The 24873-nt window shown below is 34.0% G+C and overlaps 6 protein-coding genes across 8 annotated transcripts; 4 read left to right on the top strand and 2 right to left on the bottom strand.

Annotated features, from left to right (window-relative positions):
- Nucleotides 1-179: 179 nt before the first annotated feature.
- On the top strand, nt 180-5692 carry LOC124445161 (ribosomal RNA processing protein 1 homolog B-like). Its single transcript, XM_046995866.1, has 13 exons — nt 180-319; nt 681-760; nt 975-1032; nt 1171-1256; nt 1628-1689; nt 2168-2228; nt 2323-2400; nt 2476-2540; nt 2635-2719; nt 3200-3862; nt 3895-4341; nt 4961-5042; nt 5231-5692. The coding sequence occupies exons 1-13, from the start codon at nt 181-183 to the stop codon at nt 5386-5388; spliced, it is 2064 nt and encodes a 687-aa protein (XP_046851822.1). The 5' UTR covers nt 180; the 3' UTR covers nt 5389-5692.
- Nucleotides 5693-6656: 964 nt separating this feature from the next.
- Nucleotides 6657-22331, bottom strand: LOC124445780. The gene is made up of 2 exons (XM_046996549.1): nt 22327-22331; nt 6657-7761 (listed from the first exon to the last, which is right to left on the bottom strand). The coding sequence occupies exon 2, from the start codon at nt 7630-7632 to the stop codon at nt 6772-6774; it is 861 nt and encodes a 286-aa protein (XP_046852505.1). The 5' UTR covers nt 7633-7761; nt 22327-22331; the 3' UTR covers nt 6657-6771.
- On the top strand, nt 8263-9649 carry LOC124445782 (probable 28S ribosomal protein S10, mitochondrial). The gene is made up of 5 exons (XM_046996551.1): nt 8263-8533; nt 8625-8767; nt 8852-8960; nt 9030-9119; nt 9358-9649. The coding sequence occupies exons 1-5, from the start codon at nt 8459-8461 to the stop codon at nt 9406-9408; spliced, it is 468 nt and encodes a 155-aa protein (XP_046852507.1). The 5' UTR covers nt 8263-8458; the 3' UTR covers nt 9409-9649.
- Nucleotides 9879-11113, bottom strand: LOC124445781 (succinate dehydrogenase [ubiquinone] cytochrome b small subunit, mitochondrial-like). The gene is made up of 5 exons (XM_046996550.1): nt 11037-11113; nt 10864-10971; nt 10740-10799; nt 10314-10464; nt 9879-10241 (listed from the first exon to the last, which is right to left on the bottom strand). Exons 1-5 carry the CDS (start codon nt 11077-11079, stop codon nt 10064-10066), a joined length of 540 nt encoding a protein of 179 aa, XP_046852506.1. The 5' UTR covers nt 11080-11113; the 3' UTR covers nt 9879-10063.
- On the top strand, nt 11165-14570 carry LOC124445783 (transmembrane protein 218-like). The gene is made up of 3 exons (XM_046996552.1): nt 11165-11366; nt 13506-13608; nt 13707-14570. Exons 1-3 carry the CDS (start codon nt 11263-11265, stop codon nt 13854-13856), a joined length of 357 nt encoding a protein of 118 aa, XP_046852508.1. The 5' UTR covers nt 11165-11262; the 3' UTR covers nt 13857-14570.
- LOC124445779 (mucin-5AC-like) lies at nt 17514-24152 on the top strand. 3 transcript variants are annotated; one of them, XM_046996548.1, is made up of 8 exons: nt 17514-17751; nt 18076-18170; nt 20198-20234; nt 20433-21862; nt 21995-22655; nt 22750-22934; nt 23040-23227; nt 23333-24152. In XM_046996548.1, the coding sequence occupies exons 2-8, from the start codon at nt 18117-18119 to the stop codon at nt 23379-23381; spliced, it is 2604 nt and encodes an 867-aa protein (XP_046852504.1). In that variant the 5' UTR covers nt 17514-17751; nt 18076-18116; the 3' UTR covers nt 23382-24152. The 3 variants fall into 3 exon arrangements, with proteins under 3 accessions (XP_046852504.1, XP_046852503.1, XP_046852502.1); XM_046996547.1 differs by having other exon boundaries at nt 17515-17790; nt 20433-22655; XM_046996546.1 differs by having other exon boundaries at nt 17515-17751; nt 20433-22655.
- Nucleotides 24153-24873: the final 721 nt, after the last annotated feature.

Consider the following 24873-nt stretch of genomic DNA (forward strand, 5'->3'; position numbering starts at 1 on the left):
AAAACTAAGAAATGGCTAAAAATGTAAATCTCCATGATACAGAGGAAAAAAATGGTACAATTTGATTGTTAAAACGATATCGCTTCCTTTTGTCTTTTAAAACAATAGGTTTTCTGGTTTCCACTTAACAAAGAGTTGTCCTACTTCATTTAAGTCGCATATTGTTGTTGCACGTGTAAAATGGCTACGGCCAGACAGATTGGCGGTGGAGCAGAGACCTATTTTGCCAAGAAACTAGCGAGTAATGACAAAATCGTGAGAGATAAAGCCGTGAAAAAGTTGAAAGCATGGATATTGTCACGAAGCTCTAAATCTACAGGTTCTATTTGTTTTTATATGACATTTCAACCTTTTCATTCCTGTTGCTGTCATGACTTTTATAAATAAAGTCAATACGAACTACTCAGTTCTCAGTAGATGTCCTCATTTTTTCTCTAAATACGTTTTGTTGCATGTGTTGCACTCTCTATACCATTTGCTGATACGTTTTGCGAACATGTTGAAATAAATAATTGATGTTATAGCTTGACACTGCGGACTTTTAACATAGTTAATGACTGACAATAATCAAAGACCTGACCATCTTTCAATACGTGCTAACATTTCACTATTCATATGCGTACACATTATGTCTTGAAGTATACAGTAAAGATCTATAGTATACCTGGGTGTTTTTACAGATCTCAATGAAAATAACTTGATGAAACTTTGGAAAGGTCTTTTCTTTTGTGTATGGATGGCAGATAAACCAAATGTTCAGGTAAAGTCCCTTACTGGAAAGTTTTAGTGTGCACCCAAAATCTTGGGTGCACCGTTTGGAGAAAACCAAACTATTATGAATGCATATTTTGAATCTTGAGTGCACCGTTTACAAACTTTCCAGTCATGGTAAAATCTAAAATGATTTGCATTAGGTTGATTATGCCAGAAAGCCTTTGACATGTTTTTGTTATTATGTGCATAAACATTTTTAGGAAGAATTAGCAGAGGTAATTGCACAACTTCTTCACTGTTTTCAAGATGTTTCTTCAGGTGTGTGTGATGTTTTTTTGTTCAAAATGAATATGACAGTTTCTTGTTGAAACTTGTCACCTTCATTGTGCCAGAATTCTAAGCAATTTCTCATTATCCAATTAGTTTACTAATTTATATTTGTTCAAAAATATGTAGCTCTGGATTATCTTCATGCGTTTTATAAAACTATTTGCCGGGAATGGCATGGAATTGACAGACTTCGCCTTGACAAGTTTTACTTGGTAAGTAAAACAGTCTTAATAATTGAAGAAGTGATATTTCTCATAAAGATTAACATATAGTACTGCTCAAAAGTAAGTTTGCCGAAATTGCATTCCGAACTCGTTCCAAAATGTGTTCCAATTGCATTTGGCTCAAGGTGGAATGCGTAACAAAACACGTTTTTGGCTGCATCCAATCATTGATCGGTAATCATCATTCATACTTGTTATACAAGTGTTCAATTTTGGAAATTTCCGCATCTCTCCCATTATTCAATTAGATAAAAAGAAACTTAGAAACACACAAGCCTATTTCACCCACAAAAATCACCATGAAGTTTATAAATAACCATAATTAGAGTTGTAAATTGTTGTTCTCTCATGATTTATAGCTCATTCGTAAATTTGTCCTTGAGACTTTCAATTATCTCAAGAAACAAAATTGGAAAGAAAAGTATGTTATCTTATGGCTTTTATTTTATGTATTATAACTCACTTGGCTTGTGTTGCATTTCATTATACATGATTATACATATATGCCTTATGATTTATTTGTATTTGTATAGATTTAATAGTATCTATTTATTTATTCAAAGTAAAGCAATTTTTTTCCAATTGTAACAAAATTGAAAAGAATTGCTATATTTTGAATAAACAAAATAAGTACTTGCTTTACTTTTGTAATTATATTAAGCACTTTTTTACACTCAATTAACAATTCATAAAAGAAGGAATTATGTTCCCAAATATACATGTATACTTACACACACATATACACCTAATTTGATTATAAATTTATGTTTGTAATGTAGCATTCTAACGGTAATATTGTGTTATACCTTTGACTTCTGACAATTTGTGTCAATCTTTATGTTAGTCCAAATACCAAATATTTAAATCTACCACATATTACAATAACATGTTTCATGTAGATCTGTAAAGTTGGTTAATGAAATGCTGACATCTGGACCATTGTCCTCTTCTTGTGAGACAGTAAGTAGCAATAAATTTGACTCTATGTTGCTGCTGCCTGATTGTAAAACTGTATGTGTACTTTAATGTCGTTTCTGTGGTATTTTTTATTTAGTTTTTTGTTCCTGAAGGTGTACAATCACATATGATTCAAGTATACCTTGAAGAACTAGGAAAGTGTCAACTGTCTCATGTATGAAATATTTTTCTAAATCGACTGAATTGGTTTAACTGGTGTATACGTGTATAAAATAGATTTTATGTTCAGATTGAAGGACCTGTTCTTCTTCAACTATTTCAACCATTCATTCAACTATTAGCCAACATCAAACGGTATGAATATGCTACTCACTACTATAGTAAACTTTATAAAATATATAAAATACTGTGTATTGTATTTTCAATTATTGTTGTTAAAAACTACTAGGAAAGTGATTCTAACAACTTTATCCCGAGAGATATTTGATAAAATCTTCGTAAAAGATGACGAGACTAGTGAATATCCGATCAAGGTATGGCTTGCATGTGCTTGTTATCAAATACGTATGAGTTCTTCTTCCAAAAGTTGTCTGGTGTTATGTTGCTTCACATGGATATAAATGTAATTCATCAAAAAACTTTGCCATAATTTAGATACCGTACTGCTCAGAAGTAACGCTCGCGTTCCATTTGCGTTTCGAACGCGGCCGGAACGCGTCCCGAACGCGTTCCAAGAAAAATTGGGGATACTTTTTGAATGCGCTCTCGATTGTTCAAAAAAACTCATTATAACATGGAAATTTCCTAAATTGAACACTAATATAGCGAGTATAAATGATGATTACCGATCAATGATCAGATTCGCCAACAACGCGTTTTGATACGCGTTCCATCTTGAGCCGAACGCAACTGGAAGCATTTTGGAACGAGTTCGGAACGCGTTTTCGGTAAACTTACTTCTGAGCAGTACTGTAATTTATCTGTTAATAACAATTTACATTCTTCTACTACAGATGGACTTTTCATCTCTAAGTGAAGAACTGTTTTCATGGGCTAGTCGTAGAGACATCCCAATTAGAAACAGACAAATTTTGTATGAGTATATTGAAAAAGTCAAGACCATTTCCCAGGAAAGTGAGACCACTCCTGCAAAAGACGGAAATCATAGAATAAATGGATTTGTTGACGAAGATTTGAAGACTGATGACAATGACAAAGACAGTACTGTCTTAACCAATACGAATATACCCAACCAAAATTTTAGCCGAAAATCAAACAAAAAGACCAAACGAGAACGAGTGGTACAAAATACCGAGAAAAGTGATGTTCAAATTGTTACGAATAACAATTTTTCTGAAACTGAGCACAGTTTCAAAAAGAAAAAAAGATCTAAGAAGGCAAAAACTGCCAACGACAGTTCTACTGGTGTTAATACGTCAATTAATGGTTTATTGAAAGGTAATGAGATTGTTGCTCATGAAAACGACGAGGCAATCGCTTTAGAATCATCAGAAAACAAGAACGTCATAAAAAATAGCGGAACTAGTAAGAGGAGAAAAATGAATTCCAAAGTTGCCGATGTAACAATTATAAATTCGAAAGACGGATATAAATCTAACGGGAAAAGAAAAATGAAAAAGGTCGTGAACATAAAATTGTCGATGAGAGCGAAACGAGTGAACGAATGAACAAAAGAAGAAAACATTCTGTCATTATGAATGCTGACAGTGAGGTATTCTCAGAAAACAACGCGAATGACGATGAATTATCCCGCGTGGAATTTCCTACGGAAAGTGATGACTTGGAAGACGTTAACAATACTATTAATTCTTTAGATGGGTCGTATTTGAGCACGTTTTCCCGTAAAAATATTCGTAAACTCCGTTCCTCAAAGAAAACAACTTCAAAAAGTGAGCATAAATCTAAGCCATCTCCCGAGGAAAACATTTTACAAGCGCAAACATCTCTCGTTCAAAATTCTTTTGAGGAATGTCGTTCATCAGAGCCTAATGAAGATGATAACAAAAGGCAAGATACTAACGTTTCAACAAGTGATAACCGTGACAGTGACTCGATGCCTATAGCCATGTTTGTCCGTCATTCTTTGAAGAAATTGAACAATAATTCTGATGGAAAATCGCAGGGAGACAAATCGGTAAGCTTTTTATGATACCACGAATTAAGTTTTGAAAGCAATCATCTCAAAAACAAAAATTTATAGAAGGAACAAGTTCACCATTTCCCTACATTGTGTCATGAGATGAAATTTGAAATTTTATATGTTTTGATAATTTTTGATAATTTTTATTAAATGTTTTTATATATTTTGCTAGTGTGCAAAATACTAATATATTTAACTGTCAAACGAAACTTTTCACGTGTATTTAAAGATTTTTTATTTATTGATGTTGGCATTAGATATCCTATTTAGTACCCCCTATTTTTACAAAGTGGATGGGGGGGGGATGGTTTTTAAAAAATGACCTGAAGTATGCAATTAAGGAAATAATTTAGGCTTTTGTGAACATACGTAAAGTTGCAGGTGGAATTCAGTTGCTCATCGGTTTATTTTTAAACACTGCTTTAATCCCTGTTCTCTTCTACTGTCTGGGAATATAATCTTTTCTTTTGAAGTTTTGATGTGGATGCAGCGTCTTACAGTAATATTTCAATTACTACTGCCAACTACAATATTGCAATTTTTTATTCACAAGAGACAGCATGTCGTGGGTTTTATCTGATGTTGAATGTTGCGTATGTTGTACTCTTTACAGACCATTGACAAACAGGAAAGCTCCAGTCAGAAGAAAAAAGTGCGCATAGAATTATCGAAGAACACCAGTCACTCAACTAGAGGTAAGTATTAAAGTACGTACCTGTTCAGCATTGTAGTGAATGATGAATTGTAGAAAGTAATGCATTTAAAATTGATTCACAAAATAATTAGTTGCACCGATGTGAAAGTATGACAGACAGAGCATACATGCACGAGTTTATGGAATTTCCTCAGCTTTAACTAATATGTTTGTTTGTTTGAAAACTAGATTACCGTCATCTGCTCAAGTGTAAACTTGTCATTCCATATGATGCCGGGAAGAAACCCGGTCAAAGTTTATTGAAAACGTCTTTTTCACCGGAGACCAGTAAGTGTACGGGTGCTTTGAAACCACAGAAGCGTCCAACTGCGTCTGATTTTTTTTAAACATACAATTTTATGTCTGTCAAACCTCTTATAATCTCTCTTGTCATCCTCACCAACTGCAAACATTAACAAATTGAAATGATGCGATTGCTTGTATCATTCTGTCAATTATTCCCTCGCATTCAGTAAGATTTTTTAACATGCTTATAACTAAATTGTGCTCAATTTTTGTTGTGTATTGTTGATTATCGTGGGAATTCAAAAAAAATCTAGGAATCTTGCTGCAAACAGTGTTTATATAAAATAGGACTTTATAAAACATGTAAAACTTAATGAGTAATGTATATTAAATTATCAAAAATAATTCCTTCATGTGGGACATTGAATGAAAATACTACATACCATATCGCCTACTCTATCTCTCTTAACCCTAACTCTATCACCCCCTTTCTACGCTATCCCCTAATCTTCCACCCTCTATCCTAACCTACCTTACTCTATCCCCTACTCCACCACTCCTGTATTGAGTTTAATAACAAATTTACGTTATTCTCCTATGCGTAGGAGTGCACCATAATGATTTCTATGAAATTGTGTAGGCTTCTTGGCTTGCGGTGTTGACTAGTGTAGAATATTATGGAATAGTTATAGCCTCTTATCATAAGTCTTTTTGAACCTGATTTGCTGAAAAGTAGTGAAAGTCAAGCAATTTTCTTTTCAATTCAAAAAAAAACATTGCGGCAGTGTAAGTAAACCAAGATTTCAACAAAAATTACAAAACAATGCAAAGAATAAAAATAAAACAGCAAGTAGCTTCTATTTTTGTGCAAATATTTTTAACAGTTGACCGCGTAACGAGTCTTTTATGAAACGATAGAGAGTAACAAAGCGAGACAGATTTAGACGACACAGTCAAGAAATATATCAAAGTATGTTATCATTAAGTAATCGTATAGTTTCTCGTTATGAAAACTCACACTTCCGCCCTTTTACTGAAAAAATGTTGAAATCAACAGTCAAGTAGCACATTTGTGTTGGCAAGCATGTAAACGAGATGTGGCTTTTGACATGTGTTACGTGCAGTGCTTTAGAACTAAATTTATCTCTCTTGACGAAGCTGAAGCCATGAAATTATGAATAATTACCTATTTCAAAGGTAGAAAGGGGGCTCCTCCCCAAGCGCCCCCCCTCCACTTCTACAGCACTGGTTACGTGCATTGTGCAGCACTAGCCTGAAATATTTCACTTTTTTGAGATTAGAAGTCTGTGAGTGGTGATTAGTTTTGGATATGCATACATGGACCTGTATTAATCAGCGAACACAAACATGGCTTAAGTTTAACTATAATATTCTGATCGATCTTCAATGGAGATTAAATAAAACCTGTATGAAAAAGTATTATTACTTCTCATAAAGTGAGCGAAAGGAAACTATATTTTACGTCAATTTCTTTCTGTGCAACTCATCCCTCCATCTCGAGCTTGCTTTGTCAACAGATCACTTAACTTTAATGGTGGAGGTAATGTGTCATATGCAATCGTTTGTTCGCTGCGGTCGGTGCTATGATATCGAAATCCTCCATTTTGTTTCATCTGCTGTGAAAATTTATCTTCGGGTGCTTTAATTTGAACCAATCGAGGCTCGGGATGTAATGTTCTTTCTCTAATTTCAATATTTAAAGTCTTCTGGATTTCCTTTATCTCTTTACTTAAACAATACATATGATCTAGTACATCCTGAATGTCATTAACCAAACTCACTTCCTCTAGTAAAGGATTATCGTTTGTTTTTACAAAGTTTGTTGTATCCGTTGCAGGTCTAGCGTCTTTTTTCTTGATCAAATTAGTATTATGTTTATTATCTTTTCCAATAAAAACGCTTTCTGTTTTTTGTTTTCCATTCCTTATTCTTGAATTGATCAAAGGCAAGGGAATCCGTTTTTTCGCTAGAAGGATATGTTGTTGTCTAATTTCGCGTAATTCGCTGGTTAGTAATTTTTGCATCCTATCCATTTTACCTTGAAACGCGTCTCTTTCGTCCCTGTTATCGAAATCGATGCCGTGCGCATGAAAAACTTGACGTTTAGGTATGCAGTAGTTCTGCAAATTTTCTGTATGCTCAACCCGGTACTCTTCAGAAGTTTTTCCGAAATGAACATGACGAGATCCTTGCCTGTCATCGTAGATATAACTGTATCTGCGGCAATTTTTTTGTTGTGTACCTTTGTAATTTTCTTCTTCATATCCGTAAAAAAAGTTCTTCAACGTTTGCCACTTTTGTTTAATGCAGTAACATAATGACATCGTCTGACCGTGTGTTGCAACATAGATTATCTTTAGGTACACATTTCTATTTTCTTTAGTACTCAAGTTGAAACACAGCTTTAGTCTTGCTGCAGAAAATACTGCTTGTCTACTGTACGTATTCACTGACTCGCGCCCGCATATTTATGCACAGGTGGCTATGACAAAAAGGTTATTTCCGCGTCGATATTAGATTTTGCTCCTTTAGAATCCAAATTGGATTTATTCTGCCCAGTTTTCAAAGATGAACGTGCATAGCTAAATTTAGAGTCAGTGTATATGTATGAAAACCAGAAATAGACCCTCAATTAGGTTAAAAAGATATGTGCAGATACTGCAGCTTTAAATATGTTCAGCTGCATTTAAAATACAAAATTCAAATCTACTAAATGGTTTTACATTATAGGTAATATAACTTTATATTATGGTATACTCACTTTATCAAAACTTTAACTTTTCAGGATTTTATCTTATAAAAATGTTATAATTCTGATTGAATTTGCCACATAAAATAAGCAAGAATGGTCTATTTGTTAAATTAGTCAATCGAGCTCATTCGACTGAGCTAAAAATTATCGCCGTATCTCCAATACTTTCGGAGATAAGATCTGTGCACGCTGAGCACATTTCTGCGCATGCGCAACGCTATCTCCTAAACTGCTGGTGCTACGGCGATGATCGTTAGATCTTGTTCTATTTAGTCCAGACTTAGTGTAACCATTAACCACCTGTGTACTACTCTCATTTAAGCGGGTATTTGGTGGTTTTTTGAAACGGCCAGCTGCATGATTATTATTTTCAGATGTCATAGTCATTCTGTATATTAATGATCAATCAAAGAACTTTTTTCCACATTGCAAAATACACTACTGGTAAACATTGGAAAAGGGGACAACCTTTGGTAGTTATAAATTTGAATTCAAAAATGTACTTGGGCAAATAATACTTATCTATGTTTATCTAGACTTCATGTTTTTGTGAATTGTTGTTAGGTACCACAAGATGATGCTGTTGATAGAAGAAATTATGCCAATGTTTTAATTAAACTTTATGGGTATGATCCTGCAACTTTGACAAGTTTTCATCGATTTGTTGATCAAGCTGCAAAGAACATGAAATTCAATGTGACGAAAAAGTAAGTTTGATCAGCACTTTCTTTGTTTTTACTTAATTTGTACCTGTGGGTAAGTTCTTCTAATGAATTTCACAAAACACCTAGGTTTAATTTAACTACGAAAGCATTTACAGTCACACTTGCAAACACACCTCATTATTTCAATGAGAATAAAATGCAGTACCACTTAAAAGAACATGGACGACTGATTCAGGTATGTTGATTTGTGAGTTATACTGACATTGCAAATGGTCTTAGTTTAATATTTTGTTTAAATTTCGAGGTTGAATCACTTCCCACAGAAACTGCTGACATATTCCTTCAGTATATCAGAAAGAATATCCCTGCTGGCATTTCAGTTCAAATGGAACTGGTAATTCAGATTAAAATTGACTAAAAGTAGATTTTCAAAGAGTATGTATGATACTACTTTCTAGAATTTGAAAAATAACTGTAGAATACACATATGGTAAATAGGAAAATATTGAGACTTGAACTATTGAATTGTCTAACAATTGTCTCAATATTTCCCAATATTGTCTAACAATGTGTGTTTATGATCTAATGATTCTAACCAAAGTTTTGGTGAAGCTTTTTTTTTTGCTTTTCAGAAAAAATGGCAAGATTTTGTTTCTCCCCAAGGAACTGGTGAGGCTACTTAATGATGTGTAGTGACAAAGCTTGTATGTAAGCTTTTTGATTTGAACAAGTTTAGATTTTGGAAATTTCTTTGTGATAAAATTAGTGACTAATAAATGATTAATGTACATCATTATAAATGCACCTAATTTACTATTTATGTGCTTTAGTTAGAATTTAGAAAGTTGTTTGTTCTGTCATAAAAGTCGATTCTTTAAAAGCATGCAACTTCTTGACTTGCAATGCCATATATTTTGATTTTCATTGATTGGACTAGTTTGCATTTGTTCCCATGTTGAATTAGTTTGCATTTAGTGGCACAGAAACTCATCAAATGATAGTATTAAATCATTTGCCAATTGCAATAGTTAAAATAGTTCTTCATATAATTTTTGTCAAAGTAAGTCGATATTATAGGGAAATTTTACGCCTTGTGCAGTTGCATAGGTCATTTCAGACAAACATTCCTGATGATGATATCAAAATACTACAGTTACTTTGAAAAATTATTTCATTATTGAAAATAAATACTTACGTGGATTGCTCCCACATATTTAGAAATATTAACCTTATCATTACTTATATGCAAAGCACTGATGCAAGTTTACAAAATTTTCAAACACATACCGTACACAATCAAAAGAAAATCATACATTAACCTTTATACAACATAAAAGTTTATAGTTTCCATAACATAGCAACAGCCTTACATACACCAACATCATAAATATTTAAGTAAGCTAAGCCAAAAAAAGTCAAAATGGAAATCCCAGCCCATGCATAAACAGTGGCAGTTGTAATGGATTTGGTGGAGAATAATTGAGGAATATAATCCGATATGACTTCTTTAGTCCCCCTAAAATATAAGAAAGAGTAAACAAAAGCAAAACGACCATGGCTGCCATCTTCTTTATCATGGTTAACTTACCAATAAGAATGCAATGGAAATGTTATTGCAATTGCCCAATCAATGACAGGAGTTGGTGCAAGAATTGCTGCGGGATAGACTCCAATCATGATGACAGAGAGGTAACGAAACATTTTCCAATGTGATGAGCCAACTTCATGTTTATGAGACACTAAGGGGGGAATTTGAAACATGCAGTTTAATTAAAAGTTAATTAACTTATAAAAGACATACATTATGTTAATATATGTACTGCATCATCTTTCCTTTTCTCTGATGATCAACTTTGCATCAAACTGAATGCATTGTAAAAACTTTTGTACGGCAATAAATGAATCAGGAATTTTGGAGAAAATAAAAAATACCATTTTATTATTGTAGTGTCACTTTACGGCCCATTGGCCCTAAAATAACTGAATGAATCGGTCAGATTAGAAACATTTATACCATCTTTCTGTTGCGACAAGCAGTTTGTATGAAACGAAGTCTTTACACATAACGGAAACACTGAAAAATAAATGTAATTTTAGTTTTTGAACGTGCATGGGCAAATCAAAGTTCTTCGCAATACCTGACTTTAGGCAACGTTGATGTGTTGTAGAATGTGTTGGAACTACACAGTTGTATTTTTGCAAGTGATGGAAAGTTGAAATTGATCTTCCTCTTGAACTAATCAAACCTTAAAAATTATTAAATATTTTCACACTGAACATTTAAAATTTGAATAAACAGTTCATTTCATACCGAAGCCATAACGATTACACGATGGCCTTAAAAAAACAGCCATCTTGGATTCTTGGTGAACACAATAATCGGAAAATGTCGCTGACTCGACATTCGCGCTCGGATAGCTCTGGAAACACTGTCATACATAGAAATTCAATATTCATACAACCTTCGAAATTACAACAAAAATTAATCTGAAATATTAGGTGGAATTTAACATCAATGTGGTAATATCAAATAAGTTATGAGCTTAATCTTAGGAATTGGCTCAGGACTTTTTGCTGTTATACTTATTTGGATTATTGGCCTCGTTTTAGCCATCGCTTTTTCGAGGGTCTCGAATTTGAGGTAAGCTGAATTTGTTTATTGGCAAAAATAGATTGTTTGTATCAGTTCATGTTAATGAACGGATATTTGTAATGTGTGGATATTTCATGTGTAAAATTCAGTCGTAAAGAATCTTCATCAGTGTTCTGAAAATAAGTTGTCGCCCATTCTGGCCATGCATTTATACAAAATAGAATTTAAAATGATTTGAATATATCTTTATTTTTTATTCAATGATATGCATTCTTTTGCACCAAGCGAAGAACTGTTTTAGTGTAAATAAGGGAATTTATGTTCACGTTTGTTTTGGGGTGTCCTAGCTAGCATAACTGTTTCTTCCATCATGGGCAGATTTTTTGGAGGAGTATGTGCAACGAGTACCAGCCCACCTCTCCCAATGTCAGTTTTCATCACATTAATTGAATGGTTCTTTCTTGTAAGAAATATTTTCACCAGCAAATTTTCAGCTTTACAAATCAATAGTATAGTCGAACTGTCTTTTGCAATTCAATTTCTGAAATATTTATGAGACACAAACAATATTTTTTGTTCGTTATAGCAAATTTTTGCACATTTTGTTGTTTGTTTTAACAATTTTAGTCATGCTCAAGATGCATGAGTGGCAGTGTAGTAGTTGTGAGTAATTAAGTACTAAATATCAAAATATTTGAATGTAATCACATTGTCAAATTGCTAGCCCCGTTTGTTTATCAAGTTTTTCTTACATATACTGTACTGTGTTAGTTTGTTTCTACTCTCTACATTTACTCAGATGGCTGCATTACTTGACTTGATGCTCTCAGAATCTGTCTTACTTCAAATGTCTTAAGTCTTACTTTGTTGTATCAAGTCACAACCCTAAGATTTATAACACTCCCCTTCAGTAAAATATCAGAAGATTCATCATTGATTTTCATAACAATCGAAAATACACAAGCATGTTTGTAGTGTATCAACAAAATTATGATATAGAACACGATGCCGTGTAATTTAGAAAAGACAGAGCACAAACTCTATGATTTTCATTTATTGCTAGAACTTCAATAGTTCCAGTTTTAAAACATTGATATCAGACAGAAAGTCACTGCCATTTTAAAGGACTTTTTCAATTGGATTTTGCTAGTTTACTTCTATCTAGAAGTCTTTAACTTTGATCTTTTGCAAATGTTGTCACTATCAAATCTATGACATTTAATTGCATAATTCACATTTAATATAAGTTTTTTGAAGTCACTCATACTGAAGATGGCATCATGAGATGTCAAAACATGTCTATTTTCAAAAAACTTGCCGTTTATATTAAATGTGCATTGGCAATAGTGCTTTTACGAAATTATGGAAACATTATTTACAAAATTGCATAATTAGCTTACAAAATGAAAGTTCTTATCTGCGCTTTGTTGCAAAAAAAAAACAAATGTGTGCTTTAGTCACCATGCATGTATTCATGAAATTTTTGTACCCATGATAAGCCTTCTTGAAAAACCTCTTCTCTTCGCCACGTGATCATTTGTTATTATGACGTCACCATTTATCAACGGCGACGAAGATCCTTTTATAATCTTGGCAAAATAACAAGGCGATTTTTTCCGCCAATTTGTTTAAACTTGCCTGAAAATACCTTTTTTCTGGCCTATTAGCACACCATCCGAGCGACTTTTTAGAGGCAATGTCGAACAAGATTGATCATCAAGGGAAATATAAACCAATTATTCCAAATTTCCAAGTTTTAGATTTTCCAATTAGTATTTGTGTTATTACAATTCTATGGTTGTTTTTCATTTGCTATAACTTATATATTTTTACTCGTCTCTACGATACTGCGATTTTGATGTACCCCTTTCTGGTTGTAGTTTTAATAAACGTTCTGATTCGTCGATTGAAAGTTTCAGATAAAAAAGCACAGGGGGGAGGATTATTTTGCTTGACGATTTTCGGTATCGTCTTTTTCCAAAAGAACCGCCTCAGTAACTACGTAATGTGATGTAATGTCTTTAAATAATTTTGTGTGTGTGTGTTTCTTGTGAAATATATTATAGCCATATAGCTGTTAGAGCTGGTTTGTTCGTCCTTGGCTTGAACCAAATTGTGAAAAATGGTGATTTTACTTTGACTGAACGCATCGTAATTTTTCTTCATTTTGATCTTTTTTCATTTTAGAAATGGAGTGCCGGGAATTGCGTTGTTGATTACCATCATCACTGTTGTATTTATTTTTTACCCCAGGGAATCTAAAGATGATGCAGAAACTTCCTCAAAACAGGTCAACAAATATTTACATGGAATATTTCATTTGTTTGCATTAACTTTTCAATTTTGCATAATTTCTGAGATAATACTAAAATTATTATGTAATTTTAGCCCGTGGACAATATCTTCGTTCTGCGTATAACAGTATTCGTCGTAGCATCTCTGTTTGTTTTTATATCCTTGGTATTGATGTTGCTATTTCATTGGATGGAACCTCAGTATGCCTCTCCCGTGCGTACAAGAATGACTGAGAAATTTTAAGGAAAATGTCGAAAATCTCTTCTTACTTTTTATGATGGTTTTAAAATAAAACCAACGTGGAAGTAAGTGCCGTTTAAAGTGGATATTGGGTGCGAATATGTTTCCAGAAGAGATGCTCAAATGAATTTTTATTTGACCATTTGCTGATAAAGCGAAATTTTCTCTCCTTGAAATTCCTGGTGCATGATGGGCATCATTATCATGTTGATCACGTTATCAAAAATTGAATTTTGTCAGAATGCATTGAAAAACATGTTTGCTCTTCACTTGTCACTGATGAAGCTACTTGTAAGCTTTATATTTGCTGGAAAATATCTGCGATAACTGAGGCAATGGCTGTAAAGTATAGGCAGCAGTTTCAGAAGTATATTTTTTCAATATTTACATATGCCATAAATTGCGCTGTCTGGCATTCGGACATTTTTCTGTCGACAATTTTGTCTTTCAGATTGATTTATATATTTTTGAATGTTTGTGATGTGATAGTTCTTTGGATTTATGACCGTCATTGCCATAAGATAACAATGAAAAGCTCGCAGAACGTCAGTTGAACGTTAGCAAACATTTTCAGCATTCAAAAAGTGTTAGTAGGAAATTACACTACTCAAAATAAGTTTATTGTTAACTACCAACAGGCCATTAAAAATGGTGTAATAGTATGAAAAATGATTAAAAAACAATAACAAAGACACCACAATAGGTGTATAAAAAGTACATGACGTATAAATTTAATTTATATTTATATTACATAGACATGGGTTTGGTTTGGAATTGATTCTATTCACAAAACATATTTACGTTATTTATACGTCATCGTATGAGGTGAACATATTAAGGTGGCTCGATAGGCCAAAATTCATGCGCATCTTTTTTGAGAGAGTGTAAATAACAATCATTTGATAGTACGGTTGATGATCCTAGTTCATTGCACAGCTCTGGACATCAGTTACCAGTGTGCCAAATCTCAGTTATCCACTATGAAGCATACCAGAGATATTGTATTTACTATTTACCCCATAATTTGATTTGCGAAAATGGGTGTGGTTTATTAGGAATGTGAGGAATTTGCCAAGAACTTGTTGGAAATTGTTCTTTGAAGGCTATCTAGTGCTATTAACTTTAATAACAGGCCATGGGTGAATGTAAACTGTTTGAAAAATGTTAACAAAATTTGCCATGTTTGGACTATCGAGAAACAGAACTTCCCTGCTAGTTAGATTGTTGAGTTTTGAGTTTTCCTGCGAGGACATCAAGTTAGTGAACAGAGCTTCTTTGGTGAAAGCTTGTAGGTTTTCCATGAACTTCTTAATATCGATCAATTTTGTAATTGTGCAGGTCATCTGGACGCATTGCTTATTTCTGATTTCATTGTTGTCACAATGCTTGTGAATCCTATCATTATACGAGGTAGTGTTATAACGACCAGTTTCGATATGGTGGTTTATGCTATGCAAAGTGAAAATCGAATTTTATTCATCGTTGTTTAATATTACAGGTATTTTTCAAATACAAACAATTTTGTTGAGTTGACAAAGACTTGCGGTCTATCACTAATTTATAGTCGTGCAATTGATGCAAATAAGAATTGTTTTGCTGGAGAATTAGGCACTGACTTTGAAATAAGTAATGAGAAATGTGGAAAGGATCTTCCGTTTGAGCAGTGCCCAAACCAGAAAGGTGAATTTACCATGGCGGTCTTTCTTTATACATTAAAACTAAAAAAAATAGTTTGAAAGATCAAAGAACTATAATTATTGAGGAATATTCATACTAAAATATTTTCTAGAACAAAAGCAGCACAAATTGTTTTTCATGCCCTACCAGTTAGCTGTTCATTGTATTATTTGTATATTTACCCAATGTATTGCCGCGAGCATAATGAAAATAAACACCACACAAAAAGAGTGTCCCCCCCCGGGATATATTGCTAGAAATTCTAAATGAATAAACCCAGATGATTAAACACAGCCCGTTGTGTGAAAAATGGATCACTCGTGCTTTAATGAAAGAGGTATCGTCTCATGAATCCAAGAATACCTAATTTATAAATTAGCTTTAACAAGTGGTATAATCCTGACTGCAATTCAGTGTGTGGTGTTTGTATTGTATATTTACGTGTGCGAGAAGTTTTGGAAATGCTGGTGGCGCTAATTTGGGCTTACTGTGAATTTATATTACATATAACTTCCTGCTTAATTCTCACCGAATAGAAATATTTATAAAAATTTCTGTACCGGGCATGCATAATTAAGTAAGATTTTGTTTTTCACCATCTAGCTACATGGCCATCTAAGAACTGGGTTAATGCTGTGAGGAGACAAACCTTCCTTCAACAAAAGGATCATCTGACTTCATACTGAAAGCGCCAAATGATCTTTTTAAATCGCACATATTGCAACTTATCCTCCACTAGCTGAATTATGTGCATAAAAATGCCTTATTTTGTAGACAGCCTTCTTCTACATGTGGTAATGATTCAAAAAATGGTTTCACAAGTTTTTCTTTTAACTGAAGAACATGATTTATTGTGTTTCTTTGTACCTTAAAAAAATCATGACAACATGTATACACAGGTAGGCAAAGATAAACACTTTAGGTTAACTCCCGTGTGCGTTATCAATAATATTTATCGACGGAAGCGGCTTTTTTTTGTCGACTCAATTAATGTAAGCTTTCTTTCATGCTGCTCAACAAATCAGCAAGTCTGTTATGTGTAGATATCATCGCCTGTTTCCAAATATGAACTCCACCGGTAGCAAATGACTCCACAAAAATTATTCACATTAATGAAAGATTTTAAATTTTTGATTCATTTTAGTGAAAGATTTCATAAAGCAATTCTATGTTTGCCTTTTGAAACCGATCGATATAGTGAATTTTTCGGACATAGCTTGCAATGCTGGAAGTTAACGGCAGTAAATAATTTATTTTGACTGGACTCTTAAACATTAAATCTGAAGTGGATGGCATTTCACGCATTGCCTTATAAAATCGGGAAGTGGATTGATTGTAAAGTGGATTGCTCCTCGGTGCCTGATTTCATAAGGCAAATTCCAAAAGTGGTGAGGCAAAAGCCAAAAGTCACAAAACTAAATTAGAGTCATTTATGGTGTTTTTAAGGTTAAAAAAAACATCTTGAATACATTATGTGTAATTGGTTCTTCATGCTATCGATTTGGGCAATTTCTCTAATTCCTTCTTGATGCTATCGACACTTTTAATGATAATTTCATGAATGTTATTTGGAAAGTGACAGTGAGTTTGATGTTGTTGTTTTTTGAAATAAACTCGTGCTTATTCGCATTTCAATACCTCTCGTCATAGTTCTTTTCTGCCCGTTCAACACTTTTAGGTTCGACTAATTTATTAAGTCAGATGTCATGAAATCTCCCTACGCCCGTTGTAATAACAATTAGTGTAACGTGTGAACATCGGATATATTGCGTTAACATTCGAAATGAACTTACATTCGTATGTAGCTTCTTTTAAACTTGACCCACCCCAAGCTGGTACGAACTGTTGCTGTATGTGTCAAACTCCCCGTTTCTTTTGACCCTTGAATGGCAAGCGATAGCAAAATATGTTGACACGTTCACCTACATGTGTTTAATTACAATCAAGTTCCTGTGATTGGTTAAAATGCTTGTCTACGCTACTGTCATAAATAAATATTACACCGTCCATACCATCTCCTTCCTTAGCTGCTACTTGCCGCTTTTCATTTTTTTTCTTATCTGTTGATTTAAAGAAGGGAAGTCTTGATTGAAGGGTTCACTGGCGCGCATTGCACGACACTTAATCAGCCAGAAGACTTTGTTTGGAAGGAATTGAAAGCTGTTCTCGACTGGTAGCTGCGATTGAAGTTCTTTTTCAAGCTTCAAGAAGAAGATCGTCCGTAAGTTATCAAATAGGCAATTAATTTTGTTGATTCAAGGTGTGTTAACGATTGTCTGTGTTTAATACCCTCCATCTAAGTAATTCCCCGCAATTTATGCAAATGACTTTCTTTTAGTTGAGTAGTTTTGTAATTTAAAGAAACGATATAAGTCATAAGTTCCGGCTAAATGCAAATCGAATGAAAGATGGGAATGTTTCACATTTTATCACGTTAAGATACCCACATTCATAAATCAATTGATGACCGACCGTGTTGATACTTATAATAATGTGTTGCGTCTGACTTCATTTTATTTATTTTTAAAGTTATTTCTGTTTTTAGGCAAGTTTACGGCGATTTTGTAAAGTTTAAGAAACGAGAAAATGATGGATTTCTTTCGTGTTTTTACTGTCTTCATTCTTGCGACGTGCCATGGAGTAAGTGATTTTGTTTGTCATTACACAACAAAGATGAATGCCGTCATTCTACCCATGACTCCAGCGACTCCAATGCATGTAATTCGTCACATTGCATTGTCTAATTTGCACATCTATACGTTTGTAGATGCCATGTAAACAATTTGGATTTTCTTAACTAGGTAAAAGTGCTGTTTTAGCTGTACGCCACGCAATTTTAAATTAATTTAGCCAAATCAGCTGGACATTTTGCATATTATTTTCTTTCAACTTTCAAAATATATTTTCTTGCAAAATAGCGCTGGCTTTTATGTAACTCGTGAAACTGAACGCCGAAGTTATTCAAGTCAATTTAGTGTTTTGGCCTCAAGCATAATGGCAAGGCATGGAAATTTTTAAAACAAACACATCTAATTTTAATGACTTTGTTTTGTTTTGCGCATTAACGCGCGCATTTTTTTATATAAAGATGGCGAATTGCTTTCATTTTCTGTGAAAGTGCTTGTTATTTTTCCCAGTGAACATCAAAACACATAAGTCAATAAAAACTTGGAATTCATCCCTGTAACATTTTTACATTCAAGGCATGCTCATTGTGGGAGGAACAATTTGTGACCCAAAGTAACATTTTTAAAACATCGACCAATATACTATGACCAACACATATGTCGCTCTTCATTTCAAAACGTCAAAAAACTTCGATTGCATCAAAAAAATATTTACTTCAGCTATTTTAAGGTACTCTTTTCACGAGGATTTTGGTGGACGCATTATGCGGTCACCTGTTGTTCTTTATCATACCATTCATAACTGGCATTTTTCTATGTCGTAGTTATGACCGTAAGTTCTTTCCGCTCCCGGAAGACGCGACGCTGTTGCTGTTTTTTCACCTGTAGAGAAAATCGACTTCATGTTTAGAAATCCTAAAATTGTTACCATCTGAAGGTCAATTGTACGCTTAAACTATACTCGAAGACATATGTATGAAACATGGATATTGTCAACACGTACAAACAATGATATTTTGCTACTGCTAAGATATCTACTAGAATTGCATATCCAGTAGCAGGGTGGTACGCACGCATAGCCAATCATGCATGCGTACCTATTTTTATATGTAGAAGTAGTTTGCTGCCTAATTCATATTTAGTTATAAATGTTGTCATTTCATCGCTATACTTGCCAACGGATTTACAACACTACACGTTCACTTGTAGTAATAGTAGTTGTTGTAATTGAGGAGATATTTGCATACTAGTATATCAAATACACATGCAGCTTCTCATCGCTTGTACTTGATATAATACGCCCAAGTTTGGTTTTGATGACTAACTTTCTCAACGGTAAGGTTCGGTCAAAGGATTATGATCATGTATCAAATAAGAAATTTAAAAAAGAAATGAATTTCCATCGCCGATAAGCGTTCACATATGTACTTCTTATTTCGGCAAGTGTTGCAACTGTTGTAGAAGTTATACCGGTTTCAAAGTTTGCAATTTTCCAAAAAACGTATCAATTATTGAAACTTTTATCCACGTGACAGTTACTTATTGTAAGTAACGCGAAGCGCTTTCACTTTTATATTTTCTAACGTTTTTGAACGCGCTGTACATGCGAGTTTAAATAAAAAAAAAACAAATTATTTTACTCGCAAAAAAGGAGGAGCAATTTCGGACTTAATCACGAATCAGTTAAATAACTACTTAATTTTCAAAAAACTTTTGAATTAGTCTTACTTTTTTGTTGTTTCACAACAAAACCCGTGCGAGCATCTGGCATTTTCATCGACAAGATTTGAACATAAGTAAATATTCAATTACAAGAATTAAATGTGAATAAATTTTAAATTACAAGAATCAGATATTAATAAACATTCAATCACTAGATTTCCATTACAAGAATTAATTATGAATAAAAATATAAGATTTCGTGTATCGTGTTTTAAAATATAAATGTTATAACTTTTCTCTCTTCACGCTTTCATTTACAGCTGCCTTATGTAAAATATAAATGTTATAAATTTTCTCTCTTCACACTTTCATTTACAGCTGCCTTATATAAAAACATCTGGAGAAAGACGGTCAGGTAAGAAGTTTTTGCCCGGAACTTATGATATTTTGTGAAACTTTAAGACCATTGTTGTGTTACTTCTTTTTTGAATATTTATTATTCCTATTGAACATTGATGGACATGTTTTCATATTTTCATGCTTTTGCTTGTAATTCGTGCAATTTGCACTATGAATCAGTTTTCCTCATGACTGAACACATCTTTTTTTTCAGTTCAGTCTGGATACGGTGATGAAAAAGACAAGCCAATTTTCCATCCAAAAACGAACATGCAAAATAATGCTTCCAATGATTCTTTTACAAATGGTGCAATTGATGTTTTAATTGCTACAACTGAATTCCCGACTGGTAGTGCAAAGAATTGGCACACAGATAGTGTTTCTGACAAATCTACGGATGATGTTACTGATATATTAACTTATACTGTTACCAACTTTACAACTGTTATGGTTTCGTCAACGGCTTCTGCAGTTGATCCTGTGACTCATACGCCTTCTGATAAAACACCTGACGATTCAACCAAGCCATCAACCCATGCACCTATTGTTATGGTTTCGTCAAAGGATTCTGTAGTTGATCCTGTGACTGATACACCTTCTGATAAAACACTTGACGATTCAACTAAGCCATCAACCCATGCACCAACTGTTGTGGTTTTGTCAACGGATTCTGTAGTTGATCCGGTGACTGATACACCTTCTGATAAAACATCTGACGATTCAACCAAGTCATCAAACAATGCACCTACTGTTATGGTTTCGTCAACGGATTCTGTAGTTGATCCTGTGACTGATACACAATCTGATGAAACACCTGACGATTCAACTAAGCCATCAACCCATGCACCAACTGTTATGGTTTTGTCAACGGATTCTGTAGTTGATCCTGTAACTGATGCACCTTCTGATAAAACATCTGATGATTCAACTAAGCCATCAACCCATGCACCAACTGTTGTGGTTTTGTCAACGGATTCTGTAGTTGATCCTGTGACTGATACACAATCTGATGCAACACCTGACGATTCAACCAAGCCATCAACCCATGAACCAACTGTTGTGGTTTTGTCAACGGATTCTGTAGTTGATCCTGTGACTGATACACAATCTGATGCAACACCTGACGATTCAACCAAGCCATCAATCCATGAACCAACTGTTGTGGTTTCGTCAACGGATGCTGTAGTTGATCCTGTAACTGATGCACAATCTGATAAAACACCTGACGATTCAACCAAGCCATCAACCCATGCCCCGACTGTTGTGGTTTCGTCAACGGATTCTGTAGTTGATCCTGTAACTGTTACACCTTCTGATAAAACATCTGATGATTCAACCAAGCCATCAACCCATGCACCGACTGTTGTGGTTTCGTCAACGGATTCTGTAGTTGATCCTGTAACTGTTACACCTTCTGATAAAACATCTGATGATTCAACTAAGCCATCAACCCATGCACCAACTGTTATGGTTTCGTCAACGAATGCTACAAGTGCTTCACCTTCTGATACTACAACTACTTCTACTGATACTACAACTGTTTCACCTTCTGATACTACATTTGCTTCACCCATTGGTACAACAACTTCTTCACCTACTGATTCTACAACTGCTTCACCTACTAATACAACAACTGCTTCACCTACTGATACTACAACTGCTTTACCGTCTGATACTACAACTGCTTCACCTACTGATACTACAACTGTTTCACTTACTGATACTACAACTGCTTCACCTACTGATACAACTACTGCTTCACCTACTGATACTACAACTGCTTCACCTACTAATACTACAACTGCTTCACCTACTGATACAACAACTGCTTCACCTACTGATACTACAACTGCTTCACCTACTGATACTACAACTGCTTCACCGTCTGATACTACAACTGCTTCACCTACTGATACTACAACTGCTTCACCTACTGATACAACAACTGCTTCACCTACTGATACAACAACTGCTTCACCTACTGATACTACAACTTCTTCACCTTCTGATATTACAACTGCTTCACCTACTGATACTTCAACTGTTTCACCTTCTGATACTACAACTGCTTCACCTACTAAATCTACAAATGCTTCTTCTACTAATACTACAACTGCTTCACCTTCTGATACTACAGATAAACCTTACAATGCTGAAACATACAAACCAAGTAAGAAGCAAAGCAATATTACATATAATACACCTGCTAATACAGTTACTGATGTCCAAACAAATGAGACAGAGATTGAATCAAATCATACTCAAACTAATAAAGAAAATAATATCGTATATATTTCACCGACTGTAGCTCGTACAATCGCTCAGTCACTTTTTGTCGGTACGAGTGGAAACATTGAAGCTCAGAAAGTATTAACTAAACCAACAGCATTCAGTAATAGGGCAACGGAACCGCCAAAAAACAATGTTTTTGGATCTGGTGAGTTAGAATAAGCTCAAAATATATTCTGTTACTCTTGTATTTTACAAATATCACGTTGTTGCAACATTAATATTTCTTTCCTTTTCTGTAGATATTAGATACGGGTTTTGTGAGCAAAAATATAAAGTACAGTTCAGAGGTCGTTTTATTGAATGGCTAGCTATTACAAAAGCTGAAGAAGAAGCCAAGAATAATAAAACCTTTGACGTCACGATTTTCACACGAGATTTTCGCCGGTCTAATAAACTGGACGAATCAACTTCTGAATTGCTAACGGTTAGTTGATACTTTGTTGATGCAAGACTTTCACTATAACGCTCTTAGCAGATAATGAACATTCGAAAATATGTTTTTGAAGAACATACTTTTTCTTTTCTGCAGTGGAAATTTAATCAACTTGACTCGGATAATGACGATGTCGTCGTAAACCGTGAGTTGGAAGCACTGAACGGTCTATTTCTAAGAGAATCTTGTTTATATGATGTGTTGAGTTCGTGCAAACAGCGGAATGAATCATTTATCACACGAGATGAATGGAGGAGATGTTTTATGAAAGCTAGAAATTACAGGTATCGAAAGTGGAGGCCTTATATTCGCTCGGCATTTCATTTTTTTTCAATTGTGTCGAAATCCAACTGTGAATGTATTCATGGATCACGTGTTTATTTTTACAGGGGGCGACAAAGTGATTACGATCTTCTTCACTATTTTGGTTATCTATAGAATGGTTTATTGTTATAAAATATTGTTGTTACATTAGCAACAAAGATGATTTCCTGCTATTACTGCCATTCATTCCACTGTCGACACGATACATATCGATATTAAATGAGAGTCGCTGAAATACTTTTCATCAAAGAATACCATCCATTATAGAGACTGCAACACGACTGTGATTATTTTAAGTCGCAACAGGAAGGAAATTTTTTTCTAATCGTGCAGCAATCTGCACAGGCACGTATGTTTGCAGCAAATTCCTGGTTTTATAGCTGCTCATAGTTGATGCTGATGTTTAAACTTTTTCTAAAATCCTTTGGTGATTAGCGATGTACAAAGATTGCTATGTTATTTATCATATTGGCGTCGTGGGAAAGTTTTACTCAAAAAAGAATGGTTTTTCGCTGGAAGAACAGAAAGCGCTTGCTTTTTCTTGAAATTTTTCTCTTCCTGAATACTTTTTTAATTGATGCACAACAAATATCGCTGGTGTTTAACACAATTTCATTTGGTATTTGCATTTGTTAAAACAAATGACAAAATGATCATCAGATTGATATCATTCATTTACACTCAAAATTGGGTTAAGATAATTGATTATGAAAGTCAATATCCACGAAAGAAATGCGTTGAAGGAATTTTCTCCTAATTTCTAATGCAATATCAGTTTCTAGAAATAATTTACTGTCGAATAAGAGCAAAATAAAAAATATTTTCTTTAGTATTTAGCAAATTTTGAACGAAAATAATTGCATAAAGAAAGGATTATAAATGAAATTGAATCATGTTTTGTTTAAGCTACAGTTAGTTATCATGTCATGTGTGTGAGCGCAACTTTAACAAGATGAACAAGGTCACTTTGCAAAAATTCCAGCCACCGACTGCTGCATGCGTGCATTTCGCCATTGGCGAGAACGTCTTTAATATTTCCGAAGAAACTAGTAATTATTTATAAAAAGATTTGCTTGCAACGTGTGAAAATTTGGGATTGCTACGCCAGCAAACACTAAATTCGTTTACAATTCAGACTTGAAAAACTTGAACATGAAAAGAGATGACTGCCAGAAAAAAAATAGCGTTTAGGAATTGTGAGTTTGCATCACATGTTGCATGGTTTTCAGACATTTAGGACACATTACAAAAAAACTTAATTTACCGATGAACGGTATAAAGCTTTTTAATAACTTTCTCATATCATGAAATAATGACTCCAAATTCTGTCGTTTAATTTGTCTCCGACAATAAAGTAGGCTTTTTCTCCACAAAAGCAAATTGATTTATTTTAACGACATGCATATGGTTTATACATATAAGTGCATGTTATTTATTAGAATGACTCGAATGCAAATTCTTTGTGAAACTTATAAATGCCTGTTTCATCTGAGAATCAAGGAAAAGTCAAGTGATTATGAAACAGATTATTGGAGCCTTTGTAAAGTACGATTTCTTTTTATCAAGTATACATAATTTTGCAAGGTCTAAGGTTTATGTGTTTATA

The sequence above is a fragment of the Xenia sp. Carnegie-2017 genome, unplaced genomic scaffold (genome assembly GCF_021976095.1).
Source record: "Xenia sp. Carnegie-2017 unplaced genomic scaffold, XeniaSp_v1 HiC_scaffold_22, whole genome shotgun sequence".
In the NCBI taxonomy this organism is placed as follows: domain Eukaryota; kingdom Metazoa; phylum Cnidaria; class Anthozoa; order Malacalcyonacea; family Xeniidae; genus Xenia; species Xenia sp. Carnegie-2017.

Bases quoted from the DNA above. Each gene is read 5' to 3' on its own strand.
- LOC124445782 (XM_046996551.1), top strand. From the start codon at position 8,459: ATGATCAATCAAAGAACTTTTTTCCACATTGCAAAATACACTACTGGT. The intron at 8,768-8,851 runs GTAAGTTTGATC...CAAAACACCTAG, and splicing joins AAATTCAATGTGACGAAAAA to GTTTAATTTAACTACGAAAG. The intron at 9,120-9,357 runs GTAATTCAGATT...TTTGCTTTTCAG, and splicing joins TTTCAGTTCAAATGGAACTG to AAAAAATGGCAAGATTTTGT.
- LOC124445780 (XM_046996549.1), bottom strand. From the start codon at position 7,632: ATGTCATTATGTTACTGCATTAAACAAAAGTGGCAAACGTTGAAGAAC.
- LOC124445161 (XM_046995866.1), top strand. From the start codon at position 181: ATGGCTACGGCCAGACAGATTGGCGGTGGAGCAGAGACCTATTTTGCC. The intron at 1,033-1,170 runs GTGTGTGTGATG...AAAAATATGTAG, and splicing joins TTTTCAAGATGTTTCTTCAG to CTCTGGATTATCTTCATGCG. The intron at 4,342-4,960 runs GTAAGCTTTTTA...TACTCTTTACAG, and splicing joins AATCGCAGGGAGACAAATCG to ACCATTGACAAACAGGAAAG.
- LOC124445781 (XM_046996550.1), bottom strand. From the start codon at position 11,079: ATGGCTGTTTTTTTAAGGCCATCGTGTAATCGTTATGGCTTCG. The intron at 10,800-10,863 runs GTATTGCGAAGA...TTTATTTTTCAG, and splicing joins TCAACGTTGCCTAAAGTCAG to TGTTTCCGTTATGTGTAAAG. The intron at 10,465-10,739 runs GTATAAATGTTT...TTCCCCCCTTAG, and splicing joins CTTGTCGCAACAGAAAGATG to TGTCTCATAAACATGAAGTT.
- LOC124445783 (XM_046996552.1), top strand. From the start codon at position 11,263: ATGAGCTTAATCTTAGGAATTGGCTCAGGACTTTTTGCTGTTATACTT. The intron at 11,367-13,505 runs GTAAGCTGAATT...TTTTCATTTTAG, and splicing joins TCGAGGGTCTCGAATTTGAG to AAATGGAGTGCCGGGAATTG. The intron at 13,609-13,706 runs GTCAACAAATAT...ATGTAATTTTAG, and splicing joins CAGAAACTTCCTCAAAACAG to CCCGTGGACAATATCTTCGT.
- LOC124445779 (XM_046996547.1), top strand. From the start codon at position 18,117: ATGATGGATTTCTTTCGTGTTTTTACTGTCTTCATTCTTGCGACGTGC. The intron at 22,935-23,039 runs GTTAGTTGATAC...TCTTTTCTGCAG, and splicing joins CAACTTCTGAATTGCTAACG to TGGAAATTTAATCAACTTGA. The intron at 23,228-23,332 runs GTATCGAAAGTG...TTATTTTTACAG, and splicing joins ATGAAAGCTAGAAATTACAG to GGGGCGACAAAGTGATTACG.